Genomic DNA, 13,733 nt, shown 5'->3' with positions numbered 1-13,733 from the left:
TTTGAAAACTAAGATTACGGATCAAAAATATCAATGTTTTCATTTTAATTTTTTCTGACTTACCTACGGCTTCTTTAACTAAATATTCTGATTAAACTTTAAAGCAGACTAACATCTGCTTTAATTTAAGTTATGTCATATCTATATTTCCATAAATATGAAGAGCCCGAATTTTGTGATTAAAATTTGAAATAGAAGCTTTTAGCTTTAATTTAAGCTAAGAGTCATTTCTTTACTACTACAAACACACTCATAATAATTTTTTGGAAATTAAGATTTTTTGTGTTTCATCAAAAATAGCAGTACTTTTATCTTTGACTTCTTTCTGGTTATCGCATAACTTTCTCATCAAAATTTTGTGATTAAAATTTAAAATAGAAGCTTTTAACTTTAATTTAAGCTAAGAATCATTTCTTTACTACTACAAACACACTCATAATGATTTTTTGGAAATTAAGATTTTTTGTGTTTCATAAAAAAAAAACAGTGCTTTTATCTTTAATATTTTTCCGGTCATCGCACAACTTTTTCATCAAAATTTTGTGATTAAAATTTGAAATAGAAGCTTTTAACTTTAATTTAAGCTAAGAATCATTTCTTTAATGCAACAAATACAGTCGTAATGAATGAAAATTAAGATTTTTTGTGTTTCATTAAAAATAGCAGTGCTTTTATCTTTGACTTCTTTCTGGTCATCGCATAACTTTCTCATCAAAATCTTGTGATTAGAACTTATAATAGAACCTTTTAGCTTTAATTAAAGCTAAGAATCATTTCTTTATCACTACAAACACACTCATAATGATTTTTTGGAAATTAACATTTTTTATGTTTCATCAAAAAAAAAGCAGTACTTTTATGTTTAAATTTTTTCTGGTAATCGCACAACCTTTTCATCAAAGTATTGTGATTAAAATTTGAAATAGAGAAGCTTTTAGCTTTAATTTAAGCTAAGAATCATTTCTTTATCACTACAAAGACACTCATAATGAATTTTTGAAATTAAGATTTTTTGAGTTTCATAAAAAATAGCAGTGCTTTTATCTTTGATTTTTTTCTGGTCATCGCACAAGTTTTTCATCAAAATTTTGTGATTAAAATTTGAAATAGAAGCTTTTAGCTTTAATTTAAGGTAAGAATCATTTCTTTACCACTACAAACACACTCATAATGAATTTTTGGAAATTAAGATTTTTCATGTTTCAACAAAAAAAGCCGTGCTTTTATCTTTACCTTTTTCTGGTAATCGCACAACTTTTTCATCAAAATTTTATGATTAAAATTTGAAATAGAAGCTTTTAGCTTTAATTTAAGCTAAGTATCATTTCTTTATCACTACAAACACACTACTAATGATTTTTTGGAAATTAAGATTTTTTGTGTTTCATCAAAGAAAATGTAGTGCTTTTATCTTTAATTTTTTTCAGGTCATCTCACAACTTTCTCATCAAAGTCTTGTGATTAGAATTTAAAATAGAACCTTTTATCTTTAATTAAAACTAAGAATCATTTCTTTACCACTACAAACACACTCATAATGATTTTTTGGAAATTAACAGTTTTTATGTTTCATCAAAAAAAAGCACTACTTTTATCTTTAATTTTTTTCTGGTCATCGCACAACTTTTTCATCAAAATTTTGTGACTAAACTTTGAAATAGAAGCTTTTAGCTTTAATTTAAGCCAAGAATCATTCCTTTAATGCAACAAATACAGTCGTAATGAATTATTGAAAATTAAGATTTTTTCTGTTTCATTAAAAATAGCAGTGCTTTTATCTTTGATTTCTTTCTGGTTATCGCATAACTTTCTCATCAACATTTTGTGATTAAAATTTAAAATAGAAGCTTTTAACTTTAATTTAAGCTAAGAATAATTTCTTTACTACTACAAACACACTCATAATGATTTTTTGGAAATTAAGATTTTTTGTGTTTCATCAAAAAAAGCAGTACTTTTATCTTTAATTTTTTTCTGGTTGTCGCACAACTTTTTCATCAACATTTTGTGATTAAAATTTGAAATAGAAGCTATTAGCTTTAATTTAAGCTAAGAGTCATTTCTTTAATGCAACAAATACAGTCGTAATGAATGATTGAAAATTAGGATTTTTTGTGTTTTATTTAAAATAGCAGTGCTTTTATCTTTGACTTCTTTCTGGTCATCGCATAACTTTCTCATCAATATTTTGTGATTAAAATTTAAAATAGAAGCTTTTAACTTTAATTTAAGCTAAGAATCATTTCTTTATCACTACAAACACACTCAAAATGATTTTTTGGAAATTAAGATTTTTTGTGTTTCAACAAAAAAAGCCGTACTTTTAGCTTTACCTTTTTCTGGTAATCGCACAACTTTTTCATCAAAATTTTATGATTAAAATTTGAAATAGAAGCTTTTAGCTTTAATTTAAATAGAAACTATTAGCTTTAATTTAAGCTAAGAATCATTTCTCTATCACTACAAACAAACTCATAATGATTTTTTGGAAATTAAGATTTTTTGTGTTTCAACAAAAAAAAGCAGTGCTTTTATCTTTAATTTTTTTCTGGTCATCGCACAACTTTTTCATCAAAATTTTGTGATTAAAATTTGAAATAGAAGCTTTTAGCTTTAATTTAAGCCAAGAGTCATTTCTTTAATGCAACAAATACAGTCGTAATGAATGATTAAAAATTAAGATTTTTTGTGTTTCATTAAAAATAGCAGTGCTTTTATCTTTGACTTCTTTCTGGTCATCGCATAACTTTCTCATCAAAATCTTGTGATTAGAACTTAAAATACAACCTTTTAGCTTTAATTAGCTTTAATTAAAGCTAAGAATCATTTCTTTATCACTACAAACACACTCATAATGATTTTTTGGAAATTAACATTTTTTATGTTTCATCAAAAAAAAAGCAGTACTTTTATGTTTAATTTTTTTCTGGTAATCGCACAACTTTTTCATCAAAGTTTTGTGATTAAAATTTGAAATAGAGAAGCTTTTAGCTTTAATTTAAGCTAAGAATCATTTCTTTATCACTACAAAGACACTCATAATGAATTTTTGAAATTAAGATTTTTTGAGTTTCATAAAAAATAGCAGTGCTTTTATCTTTGATTTTTTTCTGGTCATCGCACAAGTTTTTCATCAAAATTTTGTGATTAAAATTTGAAATAGAAGCTTTTAGCTTTAATTTAAGCTAAGAATCATTTCTTTACCACTACAAACACACTTATAATGAATTTTTGGAAATTAAGATTTTTTGTGTTTCAACAAAAAAAGCAGTGCTTTTATCTTTACCTTTTTCTGGTAATCGCACAACTTTTTCATCAAAATTTTATGATTAAAATTTGAAATAGAAGCTTTTAGCTTTAATTTAAGCTAAGAGTCATTTCTTTAATACAACAAATACAGTCGTAATGAATGATTGAAAATGAAGATTTTTTGTGTTTCATCAAAAATACCAGTGCTTTTATCTTTGACTTCTTTCTGGTCATCGCATAACTTTCTCATCAAAATCTTGTGATTAGAACTTAAAATAGAACCTTTTAGCTTTAATTAAAGCTAAGAATCATTTCTTTATCACTACAAACACACTCATAATGATTTTTTGGAAATTAAGATTTTTTATGTTTCATCAAAAAAAAGCAGTACTTTTATGTTTAACTTTTTTCTGGTCATCGCATAACTTTCTCATCAAAATTTTGTGATTAAAATTTAAAATAGAAGCTTTTAGCTTTAATTTAAGCTAAGACTCATTTCTTTATCACTACAAACACACTCATAATGAATTTTTGGGAAATTAAGATTTTTTGCTTGTCATCAAAAAAAGCAGTGCTTTTATCTTTAATTTTTTTTTGGTCATCGCACAACTTTTTCATCAAAATTTTGTGATTAAAATTTAAAACAGAAGCTTTTAGCTTTAATTTAAGCCAAGAATCATTTCTTTATTGCTACAAATACGCTCATAATGAATTTTATTATTCAACGATTAAATAAGCACATTGAAGAGAGAGCATAAATAAAGTCAAAAAAAGATTTTGTAAAGATTTTAATTTGATTTGATTTTAATCAAAATTATGAAACTTAATAATCTTTAAGTCAAAAATTAATAAACTAATTTGGCGGCATTTTCTTTTAAAAAAATCTTTACATAATCTTTAATAAAATAATTTGAACTTTTCACCAAAAAAAATCCATTTCTCAAAGAAATCGCGTCGCTGCCCCTCAAAGACGTCGCAACGAAACATTTCTTTTAGTGGTCTCTCTTCTCAACAACGAAGCGAAGCGAATCAATCGAAAGAACGAGAACGAAATCATTTTAATTTAAGGCGTATTGAGGAAACGAAGAAATCTTCTATTTTTTTGGCCGCCCTTACTAGCTTAGTTGCATTTTTCTTGGTTATTCTCTCTACGTCCAACTTTACATTCACACTACATTTATTTTTTTTATTCCCCACAATTCTCATTTCCAACTTTATTCGAATCCGCGACGTTTTTCTGAGAAGATCCACTACTTTATATTAATTCATTTTGGGTTTAGGGATTTTTTTATTTCTACAACTTACGTAATTAATTCAAAATTTCTAATTAAAACATTTTAATTAATTTAATTAAACAAAATCTCCAAAAATTTCTTTGTTTTGTTTTTTCAGGAATTGGATTTGGGTTTATTTACGTCCCTGCTGTAATAACGGTTGGGTTTTATTTCGAAAAGTGGAGGGCTTTAGCCACTGGGATTGGAGTTTGCGGATCGGGGATTGGTAATTTTATCCTCCCCCCGATTTTTTCCTATATCACCAAAAATTACAGTTGGAGAATTGCGATTTTGGTGCAAGCCGCGATGGCTTTTGGGTGCTTATTCGCCGGGTTATGCTTCAAACCGTTAAAACCGACCAAAGTTAAAGACATCAAGCAAGAGCAACCCGAATTAATCATGGATAAAACTCGTCTCCCCTCGAAAACTCGCCGCCAAATGGAGTTAGCCCTAAAAAATTTTAAAGGAAACTCGGTTCATTTAAGTCATAGTACGATAACTAGGATATTAGGTGCTAATAATAATTGCGATTACCCCACGGTCGCTGATGTTTACCACACGATTAACGTCCCAAGACACGATCGGGTTCGATTTAGGGAGAAGAGATTCAGCGATCCTTTCGCTGAGGACGAAAAGAAAGATGGCGAGCCCCTCTTAGAAGATAAAACGTTCCAAGTAATCGTTCAAAAACAAATTAGGAAGCGCACTAACTCCGAAAGTAGCAACCCAAGGAGTCGTAAAAACACTTTGAGTGAAGTTAATCGCCCATTTTATCGCGATGACATCTGTTTTAGTGGGAGCTTAACCCGGTTGCCTCAATTTATGTCAAAAACATCCCTAGAATACAACTTAGCAGTAACTCGAGTCCCAACTAAACACGACATCGAAGAAGAATATCTTCCTGGATGCAAAATTTGCCCTGAAGCAATGAGAAGGACTTTGGCTACAATGTTGGATTTTAGCCTCTTAAAATCGCCCTCTTTTATATTGATGGCGTTGAGTGGGTTCTTTACAATGATGGGTTTTTACACACCTTACATGTATATTAAAACACGGGCGGAAAATGAGTTTCATTTGGATGTTTCGTTAACGACTTGGTTAATCTCAACGATTGGGATTGCAAATACGATCGGAAGGATTCTTTGTGGCGCGTTAAGCTTTTTCCCCAAAATTAGCACGTTATGGGTCAACAACATCGCTTTGAGTATCAGCGGAATCGTTACAATCATGAGTGGGTTATCAATGACTGCGGAATACCAATTCTTTTATTCCGTTATGTTCGGATTAACAATATGTAAGTTAATTCGCTTCAAATCGATTCATTTTTAATAAATCAAATTAATTCCAGCATCTTTCGCATCGTTAAGATCAATTTTGGTGGTGGAACTCTTAGGATTATCAAAATTAACGAACGCGTTTGGGTTATTACTTCTTTTCCAAGGAATTGCTGCGGCGGTTGGATCTCCGATTGCGGGGGCTTTCATGGAAATGACGCAAAGTTACGATGCTTCGTTTTATTTAAGCGGATCGTTGCTTTTAATGTCTGGATTAGTTTGTTACCCATTAAGTTGTGTCAACAAATGGGAGGAGAATAAAAAGGAGAAAGATGAGAAAGAATCATCGAATAATGTTCCCGTTTGAGTAAATATTAATTTAAAAGAAGAAATTTGAATGAAAATGATCTTAAGGTAATAAAATAATAAATAAAAGAGAATTGGGGGGAAATTAATAAATTATTTGTTGTTCCTATTATTTTTTTTTGTTTGTGCGTCTCGAAATTTTTTATAAAGAATCTCTGTGAGATGCTCTAATTAATTAATTAATAAATTAATACATCAAAAAAAGTTTAAAACTTAATTTTTAATTAATTTTTATATATATATTATTTGTTTGTTTAATTTTTTTTTGTTTTATGAAATAATTGTACGTGGAACACTAAAGACTGATTTTATTAATTAATTATTATTAATGATTAGTAATAATTAATACGAGAAAAAAATAAATCGAGAAAAAATGAATTATTAAAAAAAAGTGTTATTTAAATTAAGATTACTTGATAATTTTAAATTCTGTACATTTGTTTAAAAATTAATTATAAAAGGATGATAAATTTTGAAGGAATTTTTACTGTAAAGAAAGCATTCCGATTTTGAAATTCGTTTCAATTTTGATTTTTGAATGCGAAGTAGCTTACTTAATTAATTATTAATTAGTTCGTTGTTGGTCTGTTCATATCTTTTTTTGTAATGAATTTAAAAAAAAAGAGACTAAAGTGACAATAAATATAAATAAATTAAAACAATTTGACTTTTTATTTTCTAAATATACATCGTTAATAATATGTTGTTAATTCGAAAACAGTCTCAAAGAAAAGAAGATAGATTTTTGAAAGAAAACGAGAATTGGTTAAATACCTCCATAGGGTTTGCTATTTATTATAAAGAAAAAGGGCAGAAAAAGTTAGGAAGACCAACAAAATCTTTTGCTGATGTATGTGAAAGATCAAAACGTCAAAAAACAGAAACAATACGACACAGATGACTCTTCTTCTATAGTTGTTTTGTTCATTCACCTAATTAAGATGTTATTAACCCAGATATAAAAACTGATAAAAAGTTTTCTATTAGATGTTTTTATCTGGGTTAACCCTAGGATACTTAACCAATAAAATATCGTCATTTACATAATCCGGGCTTCTGCGACCCGTTATACAAGTGCCCATTATGTATGGAATATATAATTATTTTTACATTATTTCAAAAATTTTCTAATGTAAGGGTACAAAAATTTTACGTCATCGTAAAGAGAAAAGTAATTTCTATCAAATGAGGCCAACGGAAGGGTACAATGCCATTTAAAAAAACTTAAGTGTTATTCGTTACTCATTTGTTTTCTGAATTAAAAACAATTGAATGCAGTCTTATTATGGCAAATAAAATATTAAACAACTTTTGTATAAAATGTGTTTTTATAAAGCCAACATTTACCGAGATATATACTATATTCCATACATAATGGGCACTCTGTATAAAATCACGTGTAGTCAGAACAGAAACGAAGTTATTGAAATAAAACTTTATTTATTTATACATATGTACAGGTGTCCCAATTTCGATGTCCGCATAGGCTATCTCCGAAACTAAAAGAGATAGAAAAAAAGTAGCTTACATGTCATGATCTCGTTTTTCGAGAAAATGTGAATGCCGAAAACTCCGAACAGGTATCGTCTTTTGTTTTCGCCCTATCGGCAAAAACTGAAAATATTGCGAAAACGACAATCGCGAATATCTCACTTATTATCAAAGATGGAGTATTATAAATAAAACATTATTAGTAGAATTTTTTTCCCATCTTTTATGTTCGAGATTTTAGACGTAACTTTATTTTTTTAAATGGAAACCATAGTTGGCTATGACGTAAAATAATTTGTTATTTTCTTCTGATAACAAATATATATAGTTTGCAGGGTATATTTCTTATAGTTATTGAATAATTAACAAAAATTAATTTTATTCTATCTAAAACTATTGTATGTATTTAAAAGTTAATGTTGTTATGGTGATAACCATACCATGATGGAAAACATTGTTTCCACTTATTACCAAAGTTTGTAGTAGTATTTAAAAATTCACTAACAACTCTGGCATTATGTGCTGGTGTTCCGTCATATTGAAAATATATCATTTAAGACATATTTAATGGCAAATTGTCGACCAAACGCTCAATGTGCTGCCTCAATATATTGAGGTATTTACCTGAGTTTAAGTTTTTATGATAGATACTATATGCCAAATATAGTATCTAAAACCGCACACCATACATGAACCCCAATCTTCTTAGAACACTCAGAGCTTCATCGGTCCAGATGACATTTTGAAAAAACAGCAGATTATTTCATTTTTCTAAATATCATCTACAAAATTCTAATCTTAGATTGACATCTCTGACACGTAAATAATGAGTAAGCCCCGCTTTGTATGGTTTATACTTATTTTTCTTTCATATTCGGGAGCGCGGCTGTTGGGTCAGACGTCTTGTTCAATTTCTCTGCAAGATGTTAAAGGATTTGTCGCAAGTGAAGCCAACACATTGACTTCATCCTCTTCCAGGTCATTTTGGTATGTTTTTGCACGTGGTTTGGAGAAGGACCAAAAATCTATTAAATTTTCTGCTAATCGGCTGAAGGTTCTTACGTGCGGTTGTCTTCTTTCCGGATACCTTGTGAAATATAATTCCGCGGCTAACGAGGCATTCTTATCTGATAACATATAGTATTCCATCATGTTACATTTTTCATAATTTTCGAAATTCATTGTAAAGTTTTATTCAGTTTTGTTATACTTTGACACTTAACATGCTGGTGCTTCGTACCAGCAAATAATGCCAGAGTTATTATCGAATATTTAAATACAAACTTTGGCAATTATTTGATACATTATGTTCCATCATAGTATGTATGGTTATCACCATAGCAACATTAACTTTTAAATACATACATTAGTTTTAGATAGAACAAAATGAATTTTTGTTAATTATTCAATAACTATAAGAAATATACCCCACAAACCAAGGACAGTAGAATCTAACAGGACTGCTACATCTATTGTATTTTTGTAGTCCACTACGGGTTGGTTGCCCGCACTCTACGTCACACTATTAGCCACGCCTGGTAAATGTCTGTGTTTTTAGAAGTTATATGATAGACATTATTACGTCTAGGACGGAAAACTTCAAAAATAATATGAATACGTCTAGGATATAACCTTTAAAAATACACAGAAACGCATAGACCATAACAACAGATGGGCGTGGAAAATGGTGTGACGTAGTTTGCGGGCAGGTTGTCACAACAATGGATGTAGCAGTCCTGTTATATATATTTGTTTTCAGAAGAAAATAACAAATTATTTTAGGTCATAGCCAACTATGGTTTCCATTTAAAAAAATAAAGTTACGTTTAAAATCTCGAAAATAAAAGTCGAAAAAAATTCCACCTACGGGAGGTTAAATATGAAAGTGAACATTATTGTTAAAAAAACATTATTGTTTATTATTTTTAGGGATTAGAGAAGCATTTAGTGCACATTCTAATACTATGCTCATTACTCATTACAGATATTATTTTTACAAGTAATACATATCATTCTGCTTTTACGATCAATACTTGCAGGACATACTTTTCTCTTAATTGTTGCACTTGCACTTGGTTGCTGGCGGACCACATATATCAATAAATCTGCTCATAACTCCCGGACAGTACGCCGTAGGTTAGGGTTAGTAGATCTTCTCTGCATATGTGGTATCACTAGTTCCTTCGCTAAATCTTTCAAAAACATTCTGCGTTTGAGAGTCACTCCTATGTTGTAGTTTGGATGTTCCTTCGTAAAGACTATATATGCATTGAGTGCTGCAACATCAATGATGTTGAAGAAAAATGTCATGGGCCATCGTTTACTTTGCCTCTTGCACGTGTATGTCGACACCATTTGATCCATGATGTCAACACCGCCCTTCATTTTATTATAATGAGAGATGATTTCAGGCTTCCTCTTAGCGTCGTCATTGATAGATGAGTCGTGGTGCATGGTGCTTAGTAAAATTACGCATTTGTTCTTTTTACGTGCGTAACTTACCATGGATACGTTATTTTGAAAACAAAACAATGAAGAGTAAACTACACGATCTTTTGAGGCTTTAATTTCTTTCGGAATGTCATGCTTATTTTGACGTAGTGTACCCACAACAGTAATATTTTTATCCAACAAATAAGTTGCTAGCAGAACACTAGTGAAGAAATTGTCTATCGTGAGATTGCGACCAGAATTATGAATGCCACGCACAAGAGTTTGTACTACTTCAAGCCCCAGGTTTTTATGTGGAGGTTCTCCTAACTGGCGACCAATATAAACTAAACCATCCAAAGCATAACCAGACGTAAATTCACACATCCAAAATATTTTAAGTCCATATTTTGCCGGTTTACTTGGCATATATTGAACGAATGTGCATCTACCTCTAAACCCAACGAATTGTTCCTCAATAGTTACATTAGTATCAGGTATGACGCAGGTTTTGCATTGCTGAATGAATAAATCCCAAATGTAGGACACCATTGCTAACGTATCGGTTTCCAAACGCGCATTCCGCATTCGCTTCAAAGCGAAATATGGACATTGTGGCTCGGTATACAGGATTGGCAAAATCATCACAAAATAATTCTCTCGCAGGAACATCCCAGCTTCTGTCAATCCCGCATGAATAAGTAAACCACAGAATGCAAAAAATTCATCAACAATTACACCTTTCCACGGTTTTCCTTTTGCTCCATAAACACGTTTGCCCTCTAAATTAGTACAATTCACAATTTCTTGTACAATCACTGGAGTTACAAAAAACTGAAACGCTTCTTTTGGTGTTGCAGCAATATGTTTCCTTGCTAGTCCTGGCGCACGCCGAATAATGTTGTGTGATTGAATTTTATTTTCTGCTGGAGGTTCCAAACTCCATACCAGACCACTTGGAGCAATGTTGAAGGCTTACCAATATCATCAACATCATCCTCTGAATTATCGCCACCATGATCAGAACTGGATCCAGAATACTCGTCAGGAACTAATTCGAAATTTCTATCTTCTGTGTCATCACTTTCTTCAGAAGGCAGATCATCACATTCAGCTGCCCACTACACCAATATTTCTTCATAACCCGGGTCACCAAATCTCACGCTTTTCACATTCCTTTTTGACGCCATTATCATATGTATCTCATAAGCTCACTCAATCCAACTTCTATTCCAACTGAATGAAAAACAGCTGCACCTTTCTACATCCAACAGTAATGCACGTTTTAACTTGCACAGACACGCACAATTCCGCGCAGCAGTGTTTGACAAATTATAATAACCCTCAATCTGTACTGAACAGGTTGAAACTTGTTCTATAGTAACTAGTAGTACACGGGCTTCGGAGGCCCGGTTTATGCAAATACTAAATTTTTTTTTTTCGATTGCTAATTACACTTGAATGTTTTTGAATTCAATAAAGACGTGTTTAAAGCATATCTAAATGCTCAAGCCGATTGAAATTATTTTAAGAAAATTATGAGTAACTAAAATCTCGCCGGGCCTGAGAGGCCCAGTTTGTACATCCTAGGGTTAAATACTACAGTTGCTTGCGCTTCCACAAAGCGAAGCACTATCTTTGTTTGTTGATGACATCAGAAAGATCCATTGCGATTTCTTTCTTATAAAGAAACTCAATTAGCAAAAAAAGAGTGCTTATACCAAATTTAAAGCAACTACTACAACTGCTGATTTTAATTATTACAACCAATTGCGAAACTTTACTACCAATTCAATTCAACGTGAAAAAAGGGCATTACTATCCCAATTATCACTAGCGAATAATGCCCGACAGCTTTAGAATACGTTCAGAAAGTTTGGTATTGTTCGCGGGAGATTCCAGGTGACTTGTGCTTTTACTGACGTTAATAGTATAAATAATTTTTTTCTTTCTTCAAAAAATGATAGTATTGGCGATCAGGAGCTAATTAACTATTATAATTCTAATCGCTTACCCATTATTGACCAGGAACTCTCGTTCAGTATGGTTTCAGGAGTAGAGGTACTTAACGCGTTGAACTCTATAAAAACAAATGTTGTTGGTTGTGACAATATAGAGTAAGTTGGGGTAATATGGCAACTTGTTTTTTTGGTCGTCTATAACTTCATAGCCTGTACATGCTGTGATAAAACAATGCTTACAAGCCATTCTTCAGGCTTTTAGGCAAATGCAGTAAATCATCTCTCCGGGCTAAATTGACTGTAAATTCAATAGGAATTAAATTAACAGGAAAAGTCAAATTGCTATATTCCCCATGCAGTTGGGTAATATGACAACATATGTTGGGGAATAAGATTCTTGTTGAAATAAAACTATTTTATTAGATTTGTGTTTCAATATATTCTTTATATACTTTGGGATACCCTTATTCAAATTAGATCAAAAAGATTTAGAACTGCTTTCATCTCTACTTATAACCTCACATAAGAACATTTTCTTAAGAGTACTTACCTTTATACTGACGTTACCTACTAAAAACTTGAATAATTTGATTTGTGGACGTGCTTGCCACCTTACACTAACGTTTTGCCACCTTACTCAAGTATACTCGCGGCGTATTACCCAGCGCGGCATATTTCCCCACTTTACTCTAAGTAGGCAAATGTTGCTGATGTGCTGTCCTACCATCCCTACCTATGGCACATTTTCAATTTTTGTATAGAGCATGCTGTTTATCCTGATTTGTGGAAAATAGCTTCGATTATTCCGGTACCTAAGGAGAGCAGTTGTAAGGATTTGAATGATTTCAGACCTATTAGTATTCTGCCAGTGCTTTCAAAAGTTTTCGAGAAAATTATTGCTGCCAGAATTTGGAAACATGTTGATTCATTTCCCAATCTGACTAACAAGCAATCAGGTTTTCGAAAAGGATTTAGTTGAATATCTGCTCTTCTTGACGATGTATACAGCTCTTGTGTTGCTTGATTTTTCAAAGGAATTTGACACTCTACATCACTTAACTCTTATTTCAATATTGCATTACGTCGGGTTCTCCCCATTGGATGTTCGTCTGATTAGTAATTACTTAGACCATCGATCTCAGTTCGTAAAGGTGGATGGTAAGTGTTCAGAGACAATCCCTATGATATCCGGTGTACCTCAGGGATCTATTCTGGGTCCGATATTGTAATTAATATACACACTTAATCTTACTAGTCAATTAAAACTTTGCAAAAGTCATATGTATGCAGATGATACGGAAGTTTATTATACCTTTGATAGGGACAATGTTCGGAACGCAGAAGTATGTATCAATGCTGACCCTGATAGACTGCTTAGTTATGTTAAGAGGCACTGTCTTACTATTAATTACTACCAAGTCGTATGTTGTTGTTTTTGGCCCGGATGTGGTGAAGGATTCTGTAGATTTGCGACTTAACGATGTTAAACTTGGTATTTCATCTGAGGCTCGCAATCTTGGAATCATATATTATAGACATATCTTGAGCCAGAAATTGAAAATCCTCATTCATTGTTGTGAGGCGTTTGTACTCTATTTAATTAATTTTGGAGACCACTCCTGTGTTCATAGTACGTAAATGGATAGGATTCAGAGAGTGCAAAATGCTTGCCTGCGTTTTATTTATGG

At 31.4% G+C, this 13,733-nt stretch overlaps 2 protein-coding genes across 4 annotated transcripts in view; one reads left to right on the top strand and one right to left on the bottom strand.

The window, feature by feature from the left end:
• Positions 1–6,825, top strand: part of LOC111429374 (monocarboxylate transporter 14-like) — a 73,358-nt gene extending 66,533 nt beyond the window's left edge. For all 3 annotated transcript variants that reach the window (XM_071195179.1, XM_071195178.1, XM_023065271.2), the window contains exons 3-4: positions 4,642–5,817; positions 5,872–6,825. In XM_071195179.1, the coding sequence (XP_071051280.1) occupies positions 4,642–5,817; positions 5,872–6,164 (1,469 nt within the window). In that variant the 3' untranslated portion in view covers positions 6,165–6,825. The remainder of the gene's footprint in view (positions 1–4,641; positions 5,818–5,871) is intronic.
• A 2,938-nt stretch (positions 6,826–9,763) lies between these two features.
• Positions 9,764–11,274, bottom strand: LOC111421826 (piggyBac transposable element-derived protein 4-like). Its single transcript, XM_071195277.1, has 3 exons — positions 11,248–11,274; positions 11,064–11,205; positions 9,764–10,965 (listed from the first exon to the last, which is right to left on the bottom strand). Exons 1-3 carry the CDS (start codon positions 11,272–11,274, stop codon positions 9,764–9,766), a joined length of 1,371 nt encoding a protein of 456 aa, XP_071051378.1.
• Positions 11,275–13,733: the final 2,459 nt, after the last annotated feature.

This window comes from Onthophagus taurus, chromosome 3 (assembly GCF_036711975.1).
Source record: "Onthophagus taurus isolate NC chromosome 3, IU_Otau_3.0, whole genome shotgun sequence".
NCBI classification, from domain to species: Eukaryota; Metazoa; Arthropoda; class Insecta; order Coleoptera; family Scarabaeidae; genus Onthophagus; species Onthophagus taurus.
This window is presented reverse-complemented; position numbering and strand designations above follow the sequence as displayed.

Excerpts from the sequence above, each read along its gene's own strand:
- LOC111421826 (XM_071195277.1), bottom strand. The coding sequence starts at position 11,274 with ATGGCGTCAAAAAGGAATGTGAAAAGC. Across the intron at positions 11,206-11,247 it reads CAAAAAGGAATGTGAAAAGC|TGGGCAGCTGAATGTGATGA; the intron begins GTGAGATTTGGT and ends ATATTGGTGTAG. Across the intron at positions 10,966-11,063 it reads GGATGATGTTGATGATATTG|GACTAGCAAGGAAACATATT; the intron begins GTAAGCCTTCAA and ends GGCGTGCGCCAG.